The 25,812-nt window shown below is 39.3% G+C and overlaps 1 protein-coding gene across 1 annotated transcript; it reads left to right on the forward strand.

The window, feature by feature from the left end:
* Window positions 1–1,701: 1,701 nt before the first annotated feature.
* Window positions 1,702–25,812, forward strand: LOC129323393 (MAX gene-associated protein-like). The gene is given in 14 exon segments (XM_054969927.1): window positions 1,702–2,726; window positions 5,065–5,291; window positions 5,922–5,980; window positions 6,398–6,506; window positions 6,612–6,698; window positions 7,449–7,580; window positions 7,753–7,851; window positions 9,138–9,769; window positions 10,275–10,420; window positions 13,709–13,763; window positions 20,393–20,575; window positions 21,052–21,163; window positions 21,480–21,701; window positions 23,325–25,812. Coding segments are annotated over 14 exon segments (4,272 nt in total). The 3' UTR covers window positions 24,509–25,812.

Below are 25,812 nucleotides of genomic sequence, written 5' to 3' on the forward strand. Positions count from 1 at the left end.
GTTCTGTTCGCCCAGGTGGTGCTCCTGTGGCGGCGCGGGTTGCCGTAAAGAAAGGAGAAAGCTTGGCCCCCAGCGTCGCCTGACACCCTCAAGCTAAAAAAATAACGCTGCGGCTGCAGGTCAAGCTCGCGCGCCGCTTCTCAGGTGCTTAAAACGGAGAGGGAGAGCGCGTGCCAGTTCCCACGTGTCTCCCGGAGCGGCTGCGGCCGGCGCAGGCGAGGGTTGGGGGAGGGGTGACATCCGTTTGGGGGGAGGGGCGAAGTCTCGGATTGGCTGCCGGGGGGGGGGGCGCAGGGCGAGAGCGCCGGCCTCTGAGTGTGGTTTCTTGCGGGTTGCCGCCTTTTCTGTCTTAGGAAGTTGCAGCGCAAACTTTTTAAAAAATGTTCTAAATTTCATAGCAGCGTTGAGGGGTCACATCTAGCTACAGAACATAAACCAATTTGACGGCTGTAGACAACCATCTTGGTCCATGCAAAACCAAGAAAGAAAGGTTTTTTTTTCTGTGATACGTTTGGCGTGCGTGCGTGTATGTTATGTGTCATCAAGTCGCCACCAACCTATGGCGATCCTGTGAATGAAAGACCTCCCAAATGTCTTATCGTTAACAGACTTGAAAAACTGAAGGACGTGACTTACTGAGTCAAGCCACCTCGTTTTGAATCTTCCTCTTTTCCTACTGCGTTCAATTTTTACTTCGATTTAGTAAATGGGTGAAAACCTCCAATGTAGCTTTTGTTGTTGAATGTTAAGGCATGTTTATGCCTTTTTTTTTTTTAGTATTTTAGCTCCCTCCCCTTTTCTGCTTCTTTTCTGATACACAGCTGAGCTCAAACCAGCACATTTGACTATGATTTACAATTGCAATTTCACCAACAGGCTTTCTGAGAGTTCAAGCAAATATCCTTAGACTACTGTTTTTGGAATAAAATGCCTGGCAAAACAGAAAGAGTTGCATGGACAAATACATCATAAGCCTCTAACAATATAATAAATACACAATTAAAAATCCAGCCAGTTCTTCCAAAAAGAGTTTAACTTTCATCAAAAGCCCTCTGCAATAAGACAGACAGCTTCACACGCCTCCCTGAATGCTGTGAGGGAAGGGACTCTCTTCACCCACTCCCGGAGGCCACTTTAGTGCTTGACTCTGGAAATTAGCTTGTACAGGTTAGTCCACTGTAATTGCCCATAGTAATTGCCCCAAATTATGTTTTCATAATGAGAACTCCATCCTGTTAAGGGGTTTCGGCTGCATACCACTGTTGGGATTTTAAAAGCCAATTCTGTGATTAGCAAGCTCATTTATTGTGCTCTATACAAGTTTTACAAATGAGATATAGTTCCACTCTTCAAGGATTCTTTGTAAGTGGTTGAAATTGCAATATAAGGTTAGGACTGAGTTGATAAAATTATTGGCTGTACATGCTTGGATTGTAGATATTGTCTAATGAATGGTAGAAGTGAATTGCTTGTCACCAGTGTGTGATAACTGGATGATTGTACAATGAAAAAGAAATGTATTGTACAGTCCTCCTGTTTAATTCTCACAAATGTTGACTGTATTCTTCGTGCTAACCAATTCCTCTGTAGTTTAGGTATTTTATTGCTTAATTTGTTTCTCAGGAAAGTGGCCATGAGAGGAATGCTATCAGCACTGTACAAGATCTGGAGTTGATATGAGAATATACAACAATATATGTGATGGATAATCATCCAGTTGTGTTAGGGAACCAAGATGGCAAGACAGCTTCAGGTGCAGCACCTACATTTTCCATCCTTGCAAAACAGCCACAGTGCAGTGGAAGAGCTGATCAAAGAAACTTGCTTTCAAATCATGATAGCTGTGATCTTATGAGCAGTGCAATATCCTCAGTAAAATCTAAAGTGAAGACTTGCCTTCCTGCAAATTGTACCTCTGGAGGCATTACTGTCACCCTGGACAACAATACTATGTGGAATGACTTCTACCATTGCAATACAGAAATGATTCTCACTAAGCAAGGAAGACGGATGTTCCCGTACTGTCGATACTGGATCACAGGCCTGGAACCCAACCTAAAGTATATCTTGGTCATGGATATTTCTCCTGTTGACAACTTCCGCTATAAATGGAATGGTTATAGTTGGGAGCCCAGTGGGAAAGCCGAACCTCATGTCTTGGGGCGGGTATTTATTCACCCAGAGTCCCCTTCTACAGGTCGTTACTGGATGCTCCAGCCAGTGTCTTTCTACAAACTCAAACTTACTAACAATACCTTGGACCAGGAAGGGCATATCATTCTGCACTCTATGCACCGCTATCTACCTCGACTACACCTGGTGCCTGCTGATAAAGCCACAGAAGTTATTCAGCTCAATGGTCCTGATGTCCAGACATTCACCTTCCCACAGACAGAGTTCTTTGCAGTGACGGCCTATCAAAACATACAGATTACACAATTAAAAATTGGCTATAATCCATTTGCAAAAGGATTAATGAAAGATGGACTGAAAAGTAGATTCCAGTATGAAGTAAAGCAAAATGCTATGTCACTGCACGAAGCCTTTCCTAATTGTGACAGATGTTCTTATTCTCCTGGAGCTGTTATTTTGAATTCTGGGCAAAGAGACCTAAATGCTTCACACAGGAGCCAGAAGATGTGTAATACTGGTTTGGAAAGAGAATCATTTATTTCGGACACCAATGAGCATGATGAACAAGCATTAAAGCAGGAGTCATCTGAATTGTAAGTTGATATATATGTAATTTGGGGGGAGGGTTGGGTTACAGTGAGCTTTGTTATAGTTATTCCTGCAGGGTAGCTTCTAAAAGAGTAATACCTGCGTGGAATTTAAAAGCAACAAGAAATGGATTGTGTTTTTGAGCTTTGAAAATGTGTACAATTTTCTGGCTCATATTCATATTGTGCCTTGCTCCCCTAGTTATTGGGTTTTTTCTGATATATGTTACATTAGTCTGTTTTTAGAACGAGTACAATTTATTTACATACTTACTTAATGCTTTTTTAATTTATGCCCCCACTTTTCTCTGCAAGTGGCTTACACCAATCTCTTCATTTTATTTCCACATCAACCCTCTGAGATCAGTCAGGCTGTGTGTGTGTGACTGGCATAAGGTCACTTAGCAAGCTTTCATGGTGAAGCAGGGATTTGAACCTGGGCCTCTCAGATCCTAGTCCAACACTTTCATTACTGCACCACCCTGGCTCACATGCATTATCATTTATCATAGTAGGCAGTTGAGCAAAAATACCATCTCAAATGCTTCTGGCCATCACTCATTGGGAAAAAATGGACAGTGAAGTGTTGCCCTAGTTGAATAAGTTTACTGTGGTATCTGATTGGCTGCTGCTGACAAAATTTGTACTTAGCTGGTCTGTTGTTTTCTTTGCCAGTGGACATTTCTTCTGTTCCATGTGCTCATCAGTTAGGCTATTATGGTGATACTTCTGAATAAGCATATTAATTAGTCCTATTGATTACACTGATGTTTGCTTCTAAGTTAGTATAGCCCTAAGCATAGTATAGCCCTATGCTTAGGGCTACAACATAGAAATAGATATATAGATGGGACTTCAGTAACTGAGGAATAAAACTTACTTCTGAGTAAACATGGTTATATACGAGTAATAGTGGGACTACATAGGATGATAGCAATTGCTTTGTTCTGTGTTTATTTTTTTAAAAATGCAGTACATTATAATCTGATCCTGTGTATGTTTAATCAAAAATAAGCACCACCAACAGTCCCAGTAGAAATGCATACTAAGATAGTATTGCTTCTAAGGCTACAAATGCATGCATACTTACTTGAGAGTTGGTCTCACTGAATTGAGTTGAACTTCACTGTAAATAATAATAGATGAGAATAATTCACTGAACATTAAATGTGTAAATAAAACTGTAGTCTGAATTTATAGAGTCCAGAGATGTTATTAGTTTATAGAAGTTCTATATTGTTTCAGTTAATCAGTGATCCTTTTTTATTCAAGAAATGCTGATTATTATAGGCAAAGATCATAAGGTTGCAATAGGGGCTGCTAAAACAGTGGATCCAATCTTACAAACAGAGAACAGAAGGACTTCATAGAACAGATCTCTTCCCTCTACAGTCTCCTGCACCCCTGAAAAGCTATCTCGTAAGGTTGGGTAGCCCCCAGGAATAGAGCATAGGTAAGGGGTGCTGCTGGAAGAAGGAATTGGCAGAAGATGTGCCCTCACCTCTTGCACAAATTCTTTTTCTGTCTGCAGGAGAATTCAACTCTGGGTGGGGAAATTCTTGGAGATTTGGGACTCCGGGGTGGTTGGAGTTGAGGAGGGAAGGGGAAGGACCTCAGCAGGGTATAATGCCAGAGTTCACCCTCCAAAGCAGATGTTTCCTTCAGCGGAACATATCTCTATAGTAGGGAGATCAATTGTCAATCTAGGAGAACTCCAGGCCCCACCTGAAGGTTGGCAACCCTACCAAGGGTGTGTGTGTGAGAGAGAGAGTGAGAGAGAGATTTCCACTGAACTCTCCTTAACTTTAGCACCCTGTGCTGCATCCCTCTCTGTTCGGAGGAGAACAGAACAGGGTTCCAGATCTTCAGAAGCATCAGGGGCACAAGAGGCTGCAGGAGGCATGTGGGAGAATCAATTTCATAAACTCTTTCCATCTATGGCTTGTTGTATTGAAATTATTTATTTATTTATTTATTTATTTATTTATTTATTTATTTATTTATTTATTTATTTATTTTGACTTATATCCCACCCTCTCCACGAATGGGCTCAGGGCGGCTCACATCATCATTAAAACACAATAAATTAATAGTCAACTTTAAAAACAGATTTAAAAATGTATATTAAAATACTCCAGCGCCATTATACATAGACCACTTTGGATACTAATAAAAGACCTACGTAAGTCATAGCTGTGGCTAAAACACAAATATATTGCAATCATTACTTGGTATTTTCTACCAATATGGATATTTAGAAGGTAGAGAAACTCCTAAGCGTAATAGTATATAATTAGGAATTTTTATATTTTGGTATCTTTTAAAAAAAAATTTATTTCTCCAGTCTAATAGCTAACGCTTGTGAAAGTAACTCCCATGTGAAGCCTCTGCTAATCTCAAATGAAGGCATCAATATTTCCATTGAAGAGGAGCTGGTAGATGACTGTGATTCTGCTCCAAATGTCAATACAGAAAGGATATGGATGAAGCAGGAAGACACCCATAAAGAGACAAAAGATTTTTCCTGTAATGATGACGATCCCATACTGGAGAAGCAGTTGAAGAAACATAGTAACATGAGAAGAAAGGTAGTGGTGATAAATTCCCACAAACGATCCAACAATAGTCCATTGGGTGTTGCCAAAACAAAAATGTTAAAATTGGACAATGGGACAATGCCTGTAAAGGACTGTGAGGTCACCAAGAGTATGGTAATGGTCCCTAATCTTCAGGCCAGTTTTTCTTCTTGTGGGATGGATAAATCCTCACTGAGACATTCAACATGTTCATTTCCTGTGCATTTTGAAAATATTATTAGACCACTTGATGTTGTAGAAACAAAAATTAAAAAACTTTTTTCTGGAAATGAAAAAGCACAGAAATGTAGTTTAGTCAAAGATGTGCCATGGGAAAACATTCAACTATGTAGCAGCCATTCCATGAAGAAAAAAACATCTTATTTCAAACTTGTGCCCTCAGCAGCCGCCAAATTCATTGTTGAAGGAAAAAAGCCAAATATAGCAAAGAAACCTGTGTTGAGCCATGATGCTGATAGTAATCCAAGTGCTGTATTATCAGGACCATGTAGGAGAGGGAGACCACAGAAGCTGAAATTTCCAGAGATTAAACAACCCTTGAAGTATACCACAAGTGTTATAAGGAATAGTTGTGCAGCTTTGGGACCACATTCTGACCACCCAGAGTTTATGCTTGATCTTGAGGATGTGGATGGAGTCCTATTTGTATCCTTTGAATCAAAGGTAAATCTGTGGGTTTTAATTTAGTGTTGTCAGATACAACAGGTAATAATTAAGTTCCTTATATGTCAGTTTCTTATATGTCAGTTCCTTATACATATGATTAAAAGCTGAAGGTTCATTTCCTCTTAGCAGGGAACAATAAGATCTCAGAAGGGGTGATCCCCTGCGCTTAAAGAACATTATGGGCTTATTTTGTTAAACTCTTACTAGCTTTGAATTTAATAATTTGGATCTTGAATTTTGTATATGATAATGCAGAATTTTATTATATATACCAGTTTATTTCGGTTGGTTTGTATAAAACTTACATTGTATTGTCATATAAAACTTTGGCAGATTGTCTCTTTTGTGAGCTTGGAATATTGTTTTATGTATACCATTTAATATTTATTTTAGCCCCTGTTTATATATATATAGGAAGGTCTCCATAGTCACACTATTGATAAATCTGGGAGAACAGAAGATCTGCAAAATGTACAGAATCCTTTACAGATTACATATGATTCAGGTACTGACTTAGCGTGAAGTAATTGTGATGGGATTGTCTTAAGAATGTTATGAAACAATATTCAAATGGTATATTCACATTCTAACCACTGTATGTTTTTTTTTCCTTTGGCAGGCTGTCAAGAAAAGTTAAGTCTGCTAGAAACAAAGCTCTTAGAAGATTTGAAGTCTTTCAGACACAAACAAGTGATACATCCCAGTCTTAGAGAAGGTGTTTGTAGACAATGTATACCTTGGCTATCATGAAAGATAAATAGAACATAGTCTGCATTGACAAAAACTGTTGCTAAATTGATCCAGATACATTTTTTATGGTTGAAATGATACGTGCAGATCCACTATCCGTAAAAAAAATTATTTGGGAAGAAGTGCCTTTTTCTTACAGCTATACTGTGTAAACAGTTTAGCTGTATTTTTATTTGACCTAATATGAGTACTGCGCAGATTTGATGTTAATATTGCCCTCCATCTTGTGGATCAGATCCAGTGATCTACCAGCAGAAGGACCTGGAAGCTGCTGATCTTTGCAGCAGTGCTGCTCCCTTCAGCAGCTACTTCTGCTCCTAGGAAAATTGATTCATGGGGCCTTAGGATTCAGGTGGACTAATAGCCATGCAAGGGGCTGCATTAAGGACAGGAAGGGAACAGAATCGCTCCTTCTCACATCAGTAAACTGTGCTCACAGGAGCAGGAAGCAATTTCATCCCTTCTCCCTTCTTAAGATAGTTTCCTTTCCAAAGTGCCTGTTAGTCCATGCAAGTCCCATACACCCAGGAATCAGTTTTACCAGGGTTTGAAGGGACTACTTAAGTTGAGGGGAAAGAAAGGTGCTTCTTGTGCCAATGGATCTGTAGATCCAATCCATGAAATTGATTCCTTTATTTGTTTCTGAGAAGGCTGGTTATTCACATAATCTAACTTGATCTGTAAAAATGCTTGAGGTGGTCTTTTGTTCTTCCAGTGGGAATGAAGCTGGGCTCTGTGGACCCAACAATTAGCATTGACCTAAAATATTTGGGTGTACAGCTGCCTCTGAGCTCTTCGAAGGATCATTTATTTGGTAACAACCAAGGAACAAGTCCCAGTTCTTTAGGTAAATATGTTTTAAAATTGATAACATGTTAGAATATTAGTGGGCAAGAAAAGCATGAATGTTTTAATTTTAATAAAATCTTATTTTATTATTCTTTTCCTAGAATTAATTTTTGATAACTTGCTAATTTGGACACTGGTTAATAAGCTAACTTTGCTGCCTTTACTTTTAGATTCTGGCCTTTCTTTCATTTCCAAGACTGGGAAAACTGATAATTTTAGAAAGATAAAGGGGTGGCAGGAAAAATTCCACTCTGCTGCTGAGCAGAAAGGTGAGGGATAGACTCTGTATGTGTGATGGTTCTACAAACAGAAAGTCTTAATTTTGCTAACTGGACAAAGAGGAATAATTTGCCAATATTGTAATAATGTCTTTGATTTTTTAATGGATTTGTGTATCTGGGAATGTAATGAAATGTTTTCGAGAGATGCTTTGGTAAAGGGATAGGGACCATGGAGTATATAGAAAGTACTGACCATTGCTATAAGTATGCTCCTACTATGTAATTTCTGTATCATTTAATGTGTAACATTAATGCTTATATTTTGTTTCAGCTCTGTTTTTAGATTTCTGTTTATTTTCAGGTTTCTACAATCCACACATCTATTGGATGTCCTGTTCCGGTTGGTTTAAATTGTCTCACAGTGTGTGATCCGTTTTGGATCTCAGTGAGAAAGGTGGACTATAATTGATGTAAACAAATGATAAATTAACCTAATAGTGTAAATCTTCCACTTTCCTAATGATCAATTTTCCGTTTTTTTCATTTTTATAAGGAACTTAAGATTTGATTGATGCTGAAATATTTTTGTTTATACAGCGCGCACACACGCAATTATATTTAACACCACTTCCCAGGATTTCACCCTTCCTAAAAACAGAACCTCTGTGGGTCTCTGTAAATGACTTCCTATGAGTTCTTAGCATTAAATTAACTAGACTGCAGCTGGCGAGACTGTTGAGAGAGAGGCAAAAACTGCCATCCCCAACAAAATGGAATCACTAGCAGTGGGAGTATATTTTACTGGTTAATAAGTGATGCTGATTATTTTATTCTGTTTGTGGCAACAATTGCTTTTTGTTGCTTGTGTTCCTGGAAGAACATCAGGGTTTAGATCCTAACCATGTTTTCCGTTGATGGAAGGCACTTCTGCCATTAGAAAGGAAGGATGGTTTTTGATAATTTCCCTCCTCCCACTGCAGGACAACCCCACTTCACTCGCACACATACACACTGCTTCCAGGGGTTCACAAAGCCCTGCGGGCATGATGGGAAGATCATGACAGTCTGCAGTCAAATGGGGGAGACAAGAACATTTTTTTCTCTAAGTGTTCCACTCCTGCTAGATAGGATCTAAGTCCAAGATTTTTTTCTTTACTTTCTTTGTGTGGCCTTTAAAAAAGAATAAAAATAGGGAATTGTTCTCAAAGGTTCCCTTTTACATTGATTTTTCAGGGAATCTATTTTGTATTTCCTTTGAAGTCAAGTTGGATTTTATGCGCTTTTAGATAGTTGTGATTTAACATCTTTCTGTGTCACATCTTGCATTTATCCAGGTAGCATTCCAGAGGGATCCTTGAAGAATCGAGCAGCCTTCTGTAGTGATAAGCTTGATGAATATTTGGAAAGTGAAGGGAAACAAATGGAAACAAGTATGGAAATTTCTACTAGCTTCTCCAGTCACCCTCTGGTTTACCAGCTTTCATCTGAAAGGAGCAACTATGTTCAAGCACATGACAGCATTCTAAAGAAGACATCTACTATTACTCCACCCACATCTTATAGTCTGAATTCTCCTTTGCCTTCCATTTTTAGAAAGAGCAGAAGAAATGTTTACAGTAAACAAGCAGCTTCTAGAGGCAGCATAGGATTCAATAATTCGGCAGTGCCTTTACCTGTTTTATCAAAGGAGAAACATAACTTCCAAACCTTGGAAGACAAATGTATTCATTCTCAGCCAAACAGCAAAACGGATAATACAGTAGATGTTCTTATGATACCAGACTTAGATGAAAATATGCAGGGAAAACAGAGAAGTATATGCCAATCAAAGCAGAACAGTCACTTATCTAAGTCTCAGAGAAAGCTGATGGACTTGGAGGGTTATGCATTGCAGGATGGGAAGGCACAAACTTATATTACTGAGGAACGTGCAGACTTTTCTCTGACAACTTTGTTCATTTCACAGGTAAGCAACTGTAATAGTTACACATTCATTATTGATTGTTTATGGTTAGATGTGCATATGCTAAAAATGGGGCACATACATCTATATTATTTTTCTTCTCTAGTCCTTTTGTCCATTAAATGTGCTTAGTTAGGTTTTGAATAACAACCACATCCTGTGATTGTTATACACAGACTGTTGTATTAAAGGCCAGCTATGTTTAATCATACCTGAGCAGGTTGACGTGAAGTTGATAGACTTGGAGGATTGTGCATCACAGCAGGGGAAGCCACAGACTTATGTTTCAGAAGAGCGAGCAGATGTTTCCCTCTCAGCTCTGTTTACTGCTCAGGTTAGTAGTTTAATAGGGCTTTCCCTTGTCTTCTTTATACTTATGATTTCTGAGGTAGTTTTAAATCTAGGAAAATGTTGTTATTGCATTGTCCTGTTGATTTTATACAGTTTATGTATTCAAAATGTGTGTCTAGATACTTGTCTGATTATGTGGATGTATACACTCTTTCAGGCTTTACTCAACCACAGACATGTTTGCAAATTAATCAGAAGGCAAACCACACTGTGCAGCAGCAATTTTTGCCAACATGGGTGTGTTTGTACTAGCTTAGCTCTTGAGAAGTCCCAACCTACAATTTCCGGCAATACAAAATGCACGTTAGAATGTCTGAAGGGAAAGATGGCCCTAATAAAGGGGACTCCCATAAAGAAGCCTTTGCATGGAATTCTTGCATGCTGTAATGGTCAAGAAGAGGAGTGGAAACTGGAACCAATGAATAAGTGGGAGAGAAGAAATGATGACGGTAAGTAGTAATTCAAAACTGTTTCCAAATTGCATATTTGTCTGAGAGACTGTATTCAGTATATAATCAGAATAGTCCAAAATATAGAGTGCATAGATAGTGATTAAATAAAGCATCTTTGTGTGTTATCAGTTTACTTTTTCAATAAAGTACCGTTTTCTGTAGTTAAATTTTTATTGCAGTAGATCTCTCATTTGATCCTACTTTACATCAATTAAAGTATCAGCATACAGGATATTGGTTGCAAGTTGAGGTACATACTTCCCTTTGCTTAGAGTTTTGATTTGAAGCAAGATTAATGGTACTGGACTGAAAATTTTTAGAAATAGGCTTTGTTTTTTGTTGCTGTGGTAAACTGTTTCTTCTCTATCCTTCCTTTACCAGTGTACAAAGCAGAGCTAGAGCAATCGTCCATAAATTTCCCAATATGTGTAAAAGGAGAGGAGACTGATAAAAAACCAATTTATATTTCAACACCATCTGCCACTAAATCAACAAAATGCATGATGCTGCCTCACTCAGAAGTCGTATTACCTTTCAATAAGCTAAACCCTATCTACAAAGGAGTTAAATTGGAGCAAGTGAAAACATCTAATTCCATATCTGTGGTAAGATGGGGGAAATAGTTTTGTTTTACTATTAATGGCTTTATTTGAAATCACTATTTTTTTTAAAAAAATAGCATTTTCAGATATAATTCGAGTAGAGTGAGTAAAGATAAGTTGGTGGAGGATAATGTGGTAGTGTAGGTCTGTCAGTGGAGGAAAGAATTTGAGTGGGTAACTTCTCTCATTTGCTTCATAGGCAGAGCCATGCAAATGAACTGAGACTTTATCCTTGTCAAGAAGAAGGATCTCCTGATTACAGTCCTTTCTATTCTTCAACTTGAAATCCTGAGATTCTCTCCCCTACCTTCTAGATACATATATTTTATTCTGCTAAAGTTCTTTCACTCCTCAGTCTCCCTTGGCCAGAAGGTCAGGAAGCTTAGGCAGTAACTTTCCTCTGAGGATTCTCCTGACAGAACATGGGGCTGTGGCATTCATTTTGTGGATCTAGAAATTCTAGGGAATTATTTTGCGGTTGAAACTTTGCACAGCATGAATGGGCTTGAGCTCAGGTCCATCAATCTAGCCTTTCCCAGTAATCTACCGAGGGCTCACATTCTGGTGTGAACAGACAGCTTTCTTAGCGGCTATTACAGACAGATTTTGGAAGTTAGTGCCTTATCCATTCAAAGAGAGCTTTGCTTTTTCAATAATGGCGCAACTGGAAAAGGTCCAAGAACCAGAGCCTTCTGCCCTATAGAACCAGATGCTTCTAAGAATTCTGGCAGGAATAGGCATTGGAAGAAACTTGTATGGTTATCCTGAATGAGAAACAGGAGTAGAACCTCTGGGCTTCATTCTTGGCTGAAGAGGTAAAGAGGTTTAGGGAGGGGGTGCCAAAATTCCTTCATATTGCCTGAAAACTCAAGGAATTTTCCCATTCTGCTGGGTCAGGATCCTACTGACTAAGCAACCTTGCTTTGGAACTGAGAATTCCATTAATGTGTAGAGCCTCAGATGTGCCATTTTGCCCACTGCTCAAGAGAAAGGACTCACTGCCTCCTTGAACAGATTCTTGTTCCTCTCTGTCAATTTACATGGACTTTCACCCAAATATGCTTCTGCAAATGTAGTTTTAACACAGAATTCTTTAACAAATATTTTCACCCTGAATTCTTTGGTAGCTCTTCAACTCACCCCAAATGTGGACACTGCACTAACATCCAGGCTTGGATTTCCTCCTATATTGCTATGGGACAGACATTGGTACTTAACATGAAAATTGTTTATTTTTGGTAGATAGAAGGAATCATGTTACTTAAAAGGTGTTAAGGTGTTCCTGTTTGTTCTCTGTATTACAACATGCCTTTTTTTTCTAAATTATTTTTTCTGCTACTGCTATCTGTCACTTCATGCCATAATGGGGAATTTCATCCTCCTACTGGCAGAGATAAAGTCTCAGTTTATTTTCATAGTCCTGCCTAAGGATCAAGTGGGAGAAGCATCCTGGCCTGCACTTCCTCCATCCATCACGAAGAAACTATCACGGTATGTACCAGTGTGCTATTGTAGTGGCTGAAATGAATTCTGTTGCCCTGAGCTTCTTCCTCATTGCTGGCTAAATGAAGGAAGGGAAATTGCTTTTTTAAAAGCAGGCTATTTGAGTCTAGGTAGGAAATTCTGGTCTTTGGTTTTGTTGTTTGGAACTTATATAGTCAAAAGGTACAGTTAACACTTCTATTGCAAGAGTTTTGCCCTTTTTCAAAATATACTTCAAGTTCCTGTAGCTCAGCAGTGTTAAGATGTTTTTTCTTGTCCAGACTATCATGCTACCATGTCAGTTCTTGGATGGAGAAAGAGAAATTCATTATGAAATGATTTGAGGTGCCATTATGTCCCCTGCAGGGTGTTGTGTTCTGCAGGCAAGCAGCTCCTGGTGGTCCCTGGCCCAACGGATATCTTTCTGGCCTCAACCAGGGCCAGGACCTTTTCTGCCCTGGCCCCTGCCTGGTGGAACGCTCTCCCACTGGAGACTCGGGCCCTGTGGGACCTATTACAGTTCCGCAGGGCCTGTAAAATGGAAATGTTCCACCGAGCGTTTGGCTGAGAACCAGCGGATGTTCTTTCACCCTTCCACCACCACCTTTTCCGTGACTGCCTTTGGCCATGTGTATGCCCACATGTTATGTCTCACATGTGGCTGCCGATTGTCTGTTTAAGTGGCCTATACATAGAAGGGGCCTGATCTATTTTAATGATTGTTTTAAATTACCTCTGATTTTATAGTTTTTATGATTAACTTATTGTATTGTATGCATGCTGTGAATTGCCCTGAGCCCATTTGTGGGGAGGGTGGGATATAAATAAATAAATAAATCTTAAGAGAGTACACTTGCAGGAAAGAATTCCATGTTGTCATTTTGTGGTGTGCTTTGTTACTGAGAAAGATTGTAAACATTCCTTCACTGTGTAAAGTTCTAAGTTGCTGACATCAGCTATCATTATATATGTTAATACTGGGAAGACTCTTGAAAAATATTTTATACTTAAGATACTTTCTTGCTCACTACTAATTTTTTATTTATCTTTCTTAGGACAGTGATTGTGAGCTTCCTGAAGAACTTTGTGATACAGAGAATGACTCTGGAGGTGAGATCTGTAAACTAAATCTCTGTTAACAATTTTTGCAAATATTATTTTAAAACCAGGGGCATATAAAATAAACTTGGTTCTTCACTAGCTATTCTAAAAACAATCTGCTTCTTGCTTAAATAAGAATGGTACCATAAACTGATTTGGAATATAATACAATACATTATTTGTATATTTCAGCAATTGTGATCTTGTGACCCAAACTAACATTTACTCATCATACAGTTCCTAGATTGGTTTAGCTATGGGCGACATGGCAGTGTATAGAAAAAGAGGTATTTTATAAGAAATCCATTGCATGTTTAAGAAAGTGACATCACTCCTGTGTTGTCAGTAGCAGCTATTTTCTTCATGGCTTGTGTACAGTTCAACATGTGGGATTCTACAGATGCTTGGCATATTGGAAACATTCTATAAAATTCAATCAGCAGAATTTTTTCCTCCTCTTGAGCAAGTAGAGTGAATTGTTTGCCATTCATTTGCTCTCTCACCTCTCTGATAATTATAATAACATTGGGTTTATATACCACCCTTTCAGGACAACTTAATGCCCACTCAGAGTGGTTTACAAAGTATGTTGTTATTATCCCCACAACAGTCAGCCTGTTAGGTGAGTGGGGCTGAGAGAGCTCTGAGAGAACTATGACTGACCCAAGATCACCCAGCTGGCTTCAAGTGGAGGAATGGGGAATCAAACCCGGTTCTCCAGATTAGAGTCCCGCGCTCTTAACCACTACACCATACTGGCTCTCGTGAAAATTGCAGTATGGAGGATCCTACATCAGTTTGGATTCTGGACAAAATCTCCTTTGATGGAAGGAATTTCTGTCAGTGGAGCAGGACTTCTTCACCTACCCCTACCTACTGTAGCCCCAAATGTCCCCCTAAATGTGGGGAAAAAGTTTCCCATCAATTTCCATTACTGGAAGTTTTCCTCTATATCCAAGTTTTATTTGCGTTTAAGTTAGATTTTCATTATAATACCTTGTTGAGTTTTATTGAGATGGCTGTCATGAGCACAAAATAATGAGGCTTAAGTTGCTGCTTCATCTTGTAGTGCACAAGTTGAACCTCAATTGCTTGCGCAGTTTGTGACAGTAAATTCTCTTTGGGATGCAGCAATGAGCTTGGTTTATCTTGTCAAGGAGAGAGGCATAATGTCTGTTCAACATGCTTCAACAGAAGATGACTCAGAAGAATAACAAACAAGGATAAATTGAGATTTACATTTTGTTTTGTGATTAAATTAAAACATATAGTCTGACTAGCTAGACTCCATCAGTGGAATTGTGTACAGCCCTCTTTAGTACTTCTGAGTTAGTGTTGATTTCCAGGGTGGTCAAGTTATCAGGTATTCTGCATTGACTTGCAGTATGCTTTGAATTTTTAACTATGCAAGGTATTTTATTTTGTAAGAAATTTTCTTCTTTCTGTTTGTTCATAACAACACAAATTAGGTGACAGCAGCCAGCCTTAAAGATTGTCTTAAGGTACAGAGAATGATATGGTTCCTTGGCTGCTGTTCTACTCCATCAAGGTTCTCCTTCTCAGCAGTTACATGGCAGAAAATAATTATTGCCTTTGTTCCTTCAGGGTCTAGTGTAGGAATGCCCTTTCAGGAATGTCTGTGCTTCCAGAGACAACTGTATGTTGTTCCAGTTCAAATCCTGTGCTCCCTGCTCCAGAGGTGCCATCGCAAACAGTTCAGTCCAAACCTTCACTAGCTATTTCAGTTACTCAGGCAACATCCTTTCTTCTTCCAGAACCTAATCTTGTGATAGAAGCTGACAGTTTGTCATCACAATTACCTCCTGCAGGAATGAAAAACATTGCACAAGTGGCAGGTTCTGATTCTAAAAGTGCATGCTACTCCAATCAGCACCCAAGTAGTGCAGCTAGTTTAGTACAGTTTCAACCTGGCAGTTTAGCTTTGCTTCAGCTTCTAGGACAAAATAGTATTTTACACATTATCAGCATATTTTACCTTTCAAATTTACAGGCAATTCAGTGAATGCAAATCAAAAAGAGGAGTTGGGTAACATAAAGCTGGAAGAAGGAAAAATATTGCATGTGCAAGAGGCAGTTTTCATAGAATCAAAAGTCACCATATCAGATCTGATACCAGAAGAAAATGAGCTGCTATTAAATCAGCCAGATAGTTTTGAAGACAGAGGAACCAGCATGATTATATCTGACAAAAATACAAGTGCCTCAGAGACAGTTTTGAAGCATACAGGAAAAGAATTGACCAGTGAGGCACCGTTTATATATCCTGACATTTCTACAGATGCTGTATCATCAGACCATTCATACATTAGCAGGAAACCAAACATGGAGACAGCTGAAGTGACGATTGAGAAGGAACAGCATGCTAAATATCTTGGAGGTAAATCAGATAAGATTTCAGAAGGTTATAAGCAAACTACCATTCTTGAAAGTAATGTATTACAGGAAAATTCCAGAATCCAGGAAGAGATTGTGCAGTTTAAAAGATCAAGTGAAAAGCATGCAGACATCGCTCAAACACAGAGGCCAGCGACTGCTTCAGAAACACATAAACAGACACAGCTGACATCGGAAGAAATGGTCACTGTTGAATGGCCGTCACAACAATCGCAGATTATAAGTATGAACTGTACAAAAATGCAGCAGAGAGGGACCAGATCCACTCCATGTCAGTGGGAAAACAAAAATGACTTTTCACTGTCCACAAAGCACTGGAAGGAGGAAAGAACTGAACATATAAAACCTGAAAGAGATGAGGAAGAGAAAAAGACACCTGGGGTAAACTTTACAAAATTCCAAAATACTGTACCAAGAAAGCAATGTAAAAAGACGGTGCAAGAACTTTCATCTAAAAGAAATAATGATTTTCAGGGGGACAGTCAAAGTATTAAAGATAACCTTGTTCAAATCAACAAAACATCCAGCCAGTCAGTTGCTAAATGCTTAGAAAGGAATATATCCAAAATAAATCACCACAAAAAAGGTTTAATGCCTATTGACACTATAATGAAAAATACAGAACACAATGGAAACAGGGATGATTTTGCAGAAGAGATGATTGATAGAGTGCTTGGCTACAAAACTGAAAATATATTGAACACGGAACTGGTGAGCATTAGCTCTTTTAAAATGAAAAATTTCAACAGCAAATTGTTTTAGCTATAATACAATTGGATATAGGACTGCAGAAGCCATTGTGGGCAACTGAGATCCCTGTTGCCACTGCCTGAGAGCCAGGAATTTCAGAGTCCACAATCGGCAGAGGCACTTTGGGAGATTCACACATGCGTTTTTTTATACTGGGAAAACTTCCCAGTCTCTTTCACTGTTCAAAATGGCCTGTTACTTCTCTCATAGAAGCTACTGTTTACAAATATCCTGTTGCTGAATGTTTAATTTTTTCAGCAGTTAGAATGTTTGTAAACATTCCATGAGGCCATATGAAATTGCATTATACTGAATCAGACCATTGGTCCCTCAAGGTCAGCCGGTATTGTCTACTCAGATTGGTAGCAGCTCTCCAGGGTCTCAGATGGAGGTCTTTCACATCACCTGCTACCTGATCCTTTTCACTAGAGCTCCCAGGAATTGATCCTGGGACCTTCTGTATACTCTGTAACTGAGCCACAGTCCCTCCCTAAGAGGCTAATCCTCCTTAGCCAAAAATTATGGTATTTGGAGGCTTGACGAACACAACTTAGTCAACTTAGCATGATACAATATAATTTAAGATATACACAGAGAAAAACAAATTTCAGGTGCCTGTTTTTTGGGTTGGTGAAATGTAGTACTTATCCTAGTGCAGCTAGAAATTAAAATCAAAATCTGGTGCTAGCTGCCAAAAAAATTGAGGCTATCAAAAAGGCTCTTCTTCAAAAGTATTGCCACTCCAACAGGTTTAGTTTCCAAAATAGAAGGCATCCAAGCAATGACCTAATCTAATCCCTTTCAGTTTCCAGGGCAGAAGGGTGCTACAAATTCCATCATTCAACATATTGCATCTCCAATGAGAAAGAATGCAAAAGAGAAAGTTGAGTGTGGTGCTGTCCATCTAGAACAAAGGAAGTCACATATACAAGAGACAGAAACCATGGACTTCAAAGTCACAATGTCTCATAGCAAACCACAAGAACTAGTAACTCAGCCAGAGTCCCATGCAGAAAGGATCAAATATGACAAAAATGCTATTACTTCAAGGATAGTTGGGAAGAATACAGAAATGGTGGAGCAATTATCAAGGGATGCTTCCATATTCCAACTTGATGCTGTTTTAGCAGATCATTCCTATTTCCTCAAAGAAACAGCTAAAATGGAAGAGCGTGTTAAACTCTCTGAAGATAAGTCAGATGATATTTCTCAATTGGTAAGCCCAAAGGAGCTCCAGGCAATTTGAAATTTATTATGTAACATTTTTCAGTATGTTCCATATTTCTCTACTTCTGTTATGTACAATCTGGTGCTTGGATCCCATGGTAAATTTCTGCTAATGGAGGAGAAGGGGGCAATTGTTGCCAGATTCCTTTCCTGTCCCCCAGGAGCAGCATTTCAGGCTGCAGCGGGAGGGGGGAAGCGAGGACGTCCTGAGCCATTGACAGAAATGCCTTTGAACATTTACTGTGGGATCCAAGCCTGAGTGACAAGTAATCTTCACTGACTTCAGTGCATTGTTACTAGTGTGGTTTATGTGCAGGATTGCAGCCTATGAAGTTTTGAGACAGTCCAAAGATATGTAAATATGGAGAACGAAACATGCCGCCACAGATGTCTTGGAAACTTGCTCCCAATAACTAAAGAGACAACCAGTTTTATAAACAGAACAATAGTTTTTCTGTTTGGTACTGGAAACTGTGATGTGGAAGTGGCACACGGTTCTCCCCTCTGTTCAAATTTTAGGCTTGAATTTACAAATCTGTCTTGCACTCAGTCAAGCTTTTGGTCCAGGTCTAGCCCAGTACTCTCTACTCTGACTCAGAAGGAAAAATCTTTCCCAGCCCTGCTACTTAAAATCCTTGAACTGTTCTGTGGCCCTTCCTCAGTGGAGGTAATGCATACTTCAGTTACATAAATTACCTGGTTGAAAGCAACCATGGTCCTTCCTTCACCACTGTGTACCTGCAGTTACTTGGGTAAATTCTAGTGTGAATCAGTATTAACATGGATACAGCCTCAACTCTTCCAGTTATTGTAGTGCCTGAAAAAGATTATTCCATTATCATGTGAGTTGCTTTCATTTGTATTCCTGTACAGTGTGGATGAGCACAAACATGTCACTACACAGCTTGAACACCTCTGATAGGTGTAATTGTTGTCAACTATTGTTCTGAAACGTGCTGAAAGATTGTTTCATAATTATTCTTCAAGATTTTCAGGGCTTTGTAATTTAGAAATAGGTAGTATTGCTGTGTTGGTTGCAAAAGCTGAGTCATCTTTACAGTTCAAAATATACTGTGGAAAAAATTGTTGCTAAGACATTGCTGGCTTATGTTCTGACTTATTCTCATCTGAGTTTGAAATGGAACAAGTCATCTTGTTGAGATTTCTCTACAGGAGTAGGCCCTTTTTTGTCTGTGTTTAATACTTTGATTCAGGATAAAAGTGAATCCGGTGAAGGTAACAAAAATATGGATATTGAATTCACGGAGAAGGAGCTTTTACAGAAAACTAGTATCATGGATATTGAGACAGCAGCTGCCTGTGCCCTACCATCCAGAAACTTGTAAGCTTGCATTTGTGTTTAACTAACAGACAACTGTAAGCATGTGCTTTGTTATGTTTGTCTGACTGTTTTAAACTAACAATTGGATTTTCATTACAGCTCTGATTTTACCCTACCAAGCAGATTTAATTTATTTTATATGGTTCAGGGTTCTAGTTTTACAGTATGTTCTGTCCATGGACCACAGATAAAATGAGAATGCTTTTGTTGAAGCTTAAGTTATATTCTGAGCCAGATCCTAGTGTCTGTCTAAGCTCTCTGTGCTTTTTTTTTAATCTCCAGGCACTTTGTTCGTGACTATTCAGATAAGGAGATTACACCATCTCCTAAGGTAGATAAAATGTTTGTTCTCCTGTTGCTCCTTTGTAATGAGTGTGTTGTCAGCTGAAAAATACATTGTTTTTGTGTTTGAGTTTCCTCAAGGACGTACATTATATATCTCTCAATATAAGTTCACTGTTAACCTCTCCCCCCACCCTGTGTCTCAACTGAGAACCTCACAGTGCAATTCTAAACAGAGTTATACCCTTCTAACCTCATTGAAGTCAGTGGACTTGCTGTGGTAGTGTAGTCGCTTCAAAGCCAGGCAGCTCCTTGAGTCAAATCCTGTGAATCCATTCCACTAGCCAAGGTGCTGTCCTCTGATGACGGAGTCTTTCCTTTACACAAGACGAGGGGAAGCACCATCCATGGGAGGTAAGCACCTTTACTAGCAGAATAGATCCATGGAATCCAACCCCATAATTCTTTTCCCCCATCCCCAGTTTCTGACCAATTTCATTAAGGACAGGAAGTTGTCCATATAATCCCAATGTTTTAAAATAATATATAAACTGCAACTACTTATACAAATCTCTGCATTTTTGTTTTGTTTTTTATTTGTTCACAATATCATTGTCAATAGCAGGCTGAACTCAGGAACAGTAAGCCAAAGGATGTGGCACGAACTGTTGCTAGGTTTCGTTCAAAGCACACAGAAGAAGAATGTTGCCGCCGAAAAGAAATTAAAGAACTCTTTGAAAAATTGCAGATGACTTTGCGATTGCACAGCCTCCCTAGAGTTGCCAAGCGCATCCTGCTTGAAAAAGTAAGTGTGAAGAAATCCTTGAGCAGGGAAACTATTGCATCTTCACAGAAGCAAGAAGAAAATCTTGTGGAATGTAAAGTGTATGTTAAAAAAGTATACATAAAAACCAGAACAAAACCTCTTCAAGTATCAGTAGTGTTCCTTCCTTAGGGAAGCATGTCAGACAGGATAAATGCACCTGAATAATTTTTTCAGAGTACTTTGGCTGAGTAATTGCAGTGGTACATACCTGAGCTTTTCATTCTCACTTGGGTTTTTTTTTCTGGCTTGCATTTTTTTCTTTGCTGCAACTTGCTGCCTTGAAATATTTCAGAATATTCTTTTTTTAATGCCATAGAAACAGTTTGTTATTAACCTTTGCAAAGTGTCTGTCATCTCTTCATCTTTATAATGATTTGTGAGAAGGAAATAAAAGCAGTATTTGTTCTGTGCATATTTTACTAGAATTTAAAAATGACCTCTTGGTCCCTTAACAGGCCTTTGAAGAGATCCAGGGACTAACAGATCAGGCAGATAAACTGATGGGTCAGAAGAAGTTACTGATGCACAAGCAGGGCATCTTGATTCGTAAAGTATCTGCACTATCAGGTGAGATGGCTTTAGGGACAGAATGCATGCAAAATGAAATAAATACAAAAGTGAAGAATGAAATCCCAGTATATGGATACATCAGTATGGTTCTGACAAGTTTTGAATGTGGGAAGGAGGGATGAGTTCATGTAGAAGGGCTGTGTTTTCAAAGAAATAAATGGTAGCCAGATGTCTAACTTGCTGTCTCCCTTCTAATTGGCTCCTATCAGCTGTGTATTCTGTTGTTAAGTAGTGATGCTTTTGAACCGATTTGTGAGTTCCTGCAGTTGTTTTCAAGACAAATGTGAGGGAAGTCTGACTTTTTTCTCTGTAGGGAAGACAAAAGAGATTGTCTTGAAGAAACTACAAACTGCAAAGCAGAAAGCAATAGAAGTGCAGCAGCAACAGCAAAAACAGTCAGTGAAAGCTGTTGAAACTGCAGAGACTGCTAGGCCAGATATGCAAAACAGTCTTCCTTCTGAGACAAAAGAAGTGATTCTGTCTAAAAGGCAAGAGAAACCCATGCTACTTTCCAGGACTGGAAGTTGTACCACAGGTAAGCAAAAGGAAGAGGAAAGTAGTTGATTTACATAGAAGTTTTGGAAATACTATATATGCTTGACAGATATACTTGATTTAAACACAAACATAGTCATGTATCTGAAGAAGTGAGCTGTGACTCATGAAAGCTCATACCCTACCACAAATTTTGTTAGTCTTATAGGTGCTACTGGACTCTGGTTCTTTTCTACCGCTACAGACAGACTAACACAGCTACCCATCTTGATCTGTAGTCATGTAAGGGAAATGTATTTGCCCAGGATTACATATGGTCAGTGACATGTTTTAATGGGTGCTTTTTCCTACATATGCACATCCACTTATGCTGTGGATTCCAGTCAAGGCAATATAGCTTAAATGTTCGCCTGCAAACTCTGCATGGGTCAGTGGCAGTTGCTGCCCTCCAGAAACACTGGTGCTACAAGTCCTGTCTAGCTTGCCCATTTGAACACATTCCAGATACTGCATCTTTTAAGGAGAATATTTCTATAGCTTACTGTTTGAATTAGACTTAAGAGACTTCAAAGAACCACCCCTGCCATCACCGGTTTTACATTGGACGAACAAATTACAGTGATGCAATCTGCAGTGATACAATCTGCAAATATTTTCACATGGCCTCTCACTGGACTGTGACTGTATTGTGAGCACTGTTGCTTGGGTCTCTCACATAGTAACTTTCTGCAGCAGTGAAACTCTGGAGTTCCTCCAACCATTAGAGGTGTTAACTAGCTTAGCATAACCAGGGGTAGACTGGGAGGGGAAAATGGTTCTAGAAAAGGGTGCCATCCCTGGCTTACCTTGGCCCTGCTTACCTGAGGGAGGGAAAGGCAGCCTGCCTCCTCAGCGTGCCATGCAAGGCTCAGGTAGACCATGCATGGACCTCCTACTGCACACACACACACCTGGGCAAGGCCAGCCTAGTAGCAGAAGGGTGGCATGTGGCTTCTTTATTGCTGTATGAGGCTTGAGTGGATTGCACGCTGCCCTCCCACACCTGGGACAGGCTATTCAGTGGCATTCAGCTTTCCCTTGCCATGCAAGGTTTGGAGGATCCTCACACAGCCTCCCCACCAGTCTAGCCACTCCAGTGACAGAAGGGTGGCAAGTGGCCATAATGGCCAGTCTACCCCAACCATAACTACCGAATTGTATCTATATTGTTTGTGAAAAGACTGGAATTTTACATAATTACATTTCTCTGTGTGCTTGCTGCATTTCATGGTTTTTGGCTCTGTTTGTTTTATTTCCTGTCCCTTTATATGAAATATGTAATGAGGATCCACAAAATTGTATCTGAAGATGTGGTACGTGAAAGTTTATGCTGGAGTAAAAATTCATAGTCTGTAAAATACCACAGGACTTCTGTTTATTCTTCCTGGATGTGGAGTTGTACTTTCCTGACAAGTCACCACTGCCCTGCCCTGGAGTTATACTGCCCTGAGTAACGGTGGCCACCATTATATCCTGGTGTAGTAAAGAACCACATGGGACTGCCTCTATACCATTCCTTTGAACTCAGAACTTCCTAGTCATAGATCAACACCATAACCACTGCATCATGCTAGATTCTAGTTCCTGTTATCAGTGTTCTAATAAATATTTCTTTGACTTGCAGAAATTGAAGACTCGTTCTTGATGCCAAGGATAGTAAATGTGATGTCTCTTGCTACTGAAGAAAATACAGATTTAAATCTGGATGTAAAGAGGAATCCTTATGTATCCCTTATTATAGATTCCCAGTCATCTGAGTCTTTCTTGCCAGTAGTACCTCTGGAAACAATCAATATTCAGTCTGTAGAAAATGCTGACGGTTCTCGTGGAAACAAGAGAGACACTGCTGAAACAACAGAACATAGGAGCAAAGAAAATGTTTCCCCACAAATAGTAAATGTCTGCACTTTAAAAGAATCTTCAGATTCCTTCGCAACAAAATTCTGCACTGAAGAATTAGCTCAAAGCCAGGTAGAAGAAAAACAGACAAACAGGGGAGGAGGCAGACAACAGTCAAAGGATTCTTCATTCCAAGAGTTGCAGGTTAAGGAACCCAAAGTCCTTGGGTTACAAATGGGATTGCAAAAAGTAGCCTCTACAATACTGGCACCAGATGCAAGTGACCTAATGAATATGGAGGACAATGATGACACAGATGAAACTTTCACTTCTCTTCAGAAAGAACCCGCGTTTCTTAACCAGCAGTTGAATGATAATGCTTCATACACATCAGATCTCCCCAGATCTCTTCATTCTTGCTTTTCTCCCAGAGACATGAAGAGTCATATGGAATCAGCTACCAGAGATGGATCTCCCTTTCAATTTGACCTGTTAGGCAGGAGCTTCCAGAACCTTTGTCTTGTTCAAGAGAGCAGTGGTTCCATTACCCCTCTCTTGCTTCAGCTGGAAGATGACAGTGTAGCTGATTGTGATAGGATCTTAGGTCAGCCTTTATTTAAACCAGGTATTTTGAAATTAATGTTAGGCTCTGAAGTAATGGATCCAAATACCAATCTCTCAGCAATAAGTATTGGTGGAAGTGAAAAATATATGGAACCTCTGTCAAAGATCACACATCTGTCACCTCCAAGCCTAAAGATGAAGACTAATCAGAAACCTGACAAAGCTGACTCAGTATGGAAGCCCATGCCCAAACTGGCTCCCTTTGGATTAAAGCCTGCCAATTTTCCGTCACATTCAGGATGGCAGATTAACAAAGTGATGCCTTTGTTGGCACCCAGTAAGGCCAAAGTGTCATCCATTGGATTAAAAACCACAAAGTCAGTTACTAGTCAAGAACAGGACTGAATGTAATGCCTAAACTTACACCAGTAATTTCAGTATCAAAATAGTATTACAGCTTTTACTTTGTCAAATACATGCCCTATTGTTCAGAAACAAAAAACAAGTCTGGAATGTGCACCATATGGCACAATTTCAGTACCAAGTCCTGTACATGTAATTTATGAAGTGAAGCATTTTGGAGAATTAGCTGAGTGAACATCAGGACAGACTAAATCCACAATCAAATTATTTGGGCAAGCCAAACAGTCTAATTATGTGTCTTCGCAATTATACACTTGTTGTTTCTCTAGAACATTTGTGAAATAATGTATTTTAAATAAAAGACTTCAGAATTTTTTTCATGTTTGCCTATGAAGAAGAGCAGAGATTGTGAGGATTCAGTTTTTCAAAATACCAACATGACAATTTTTGAATCAATACTCGTATCATTCACTTGATCAAATTTTCATAGGACTTCAGAAAAACTTTAAAAGAATTAAGTTCTTATTTGCTAGTCTTTCCTCTCTTGTTTCCTTTATCAGTTTTTGAAAAGCATTATTAATTTTTCTATTCATTTATACCCTGTCTTTTTCCCCAGTGGGGACCCAAAGTGGTTTACATTGTTCTCTTCCATTTTATCCTCACAACAACCCTGCAAGGTAGGAGGTAGGTTAGGCTGAGAGAGAGTGACCTGCCCCAGGTCATGCAGCAAGCTTCCATAGCAGAGTGGGGATTTGAACTTGGGGCTCTCAGATCCTAGTCTGACATTCTAACCATTATAGCACACTAGCTTGAAAGCCACAGAGTAGTCTTTCTCCTTTTTATATTCTGAAAAGTCAAGGGTCCTTACATTAAAAATAGTGTATGTATGCATGCATATGAATATCTTTTCCTTCACCATCTAATTCTTTATAGACCTTCATGCAGCCACATGAGAACTGCTAGTCCCAGGGTGCTGTTCTATATTCACAATACGCTTGTGAATTCCTCAGGCATTGAGGTGTGGGGGAGCATTGCACGTGTCTTTTCTACCTTATTGGCAGCCTACTGGGAGGAAGGATGGGTGAGATTGGATCCACGCACACAGGTGCAGTATTCATGTATGCACCGCAGTCAAATGACATAGCACCATGGGTTGGGTAGATCTTGTGGCTGTGTGTGAAGGAGGTCATAGTTTCAGGAGAATCAGCATTTACTTTTTGAATGTATTTGGCTACTTCCTCTGACTGTATTGCCAAGCTTTGATTATTAATTTACCTGCTGAAATGCAAGCCACTTGGAATTGCTAAAACAAAATAAAACTCTTAGGGTCAGGTACTCTACAGAAA

The sequence above is a fragment of the Eublepharis macularius genome, chromosome 2, assembly GCF_028583425.1.
Source record: "Eublepharis macularius isolate TG4126 chromosome 2, MPM_Emac_v1.0, whole genome shotgun sequence".
In the NCBI taxonomy this organism is placed as follows: Eukaryota; Metazoa; Chordata; class Lepidosauria; order Squamata; family Eublepharidae; genus Eublepharis; species Eublepharis macularius.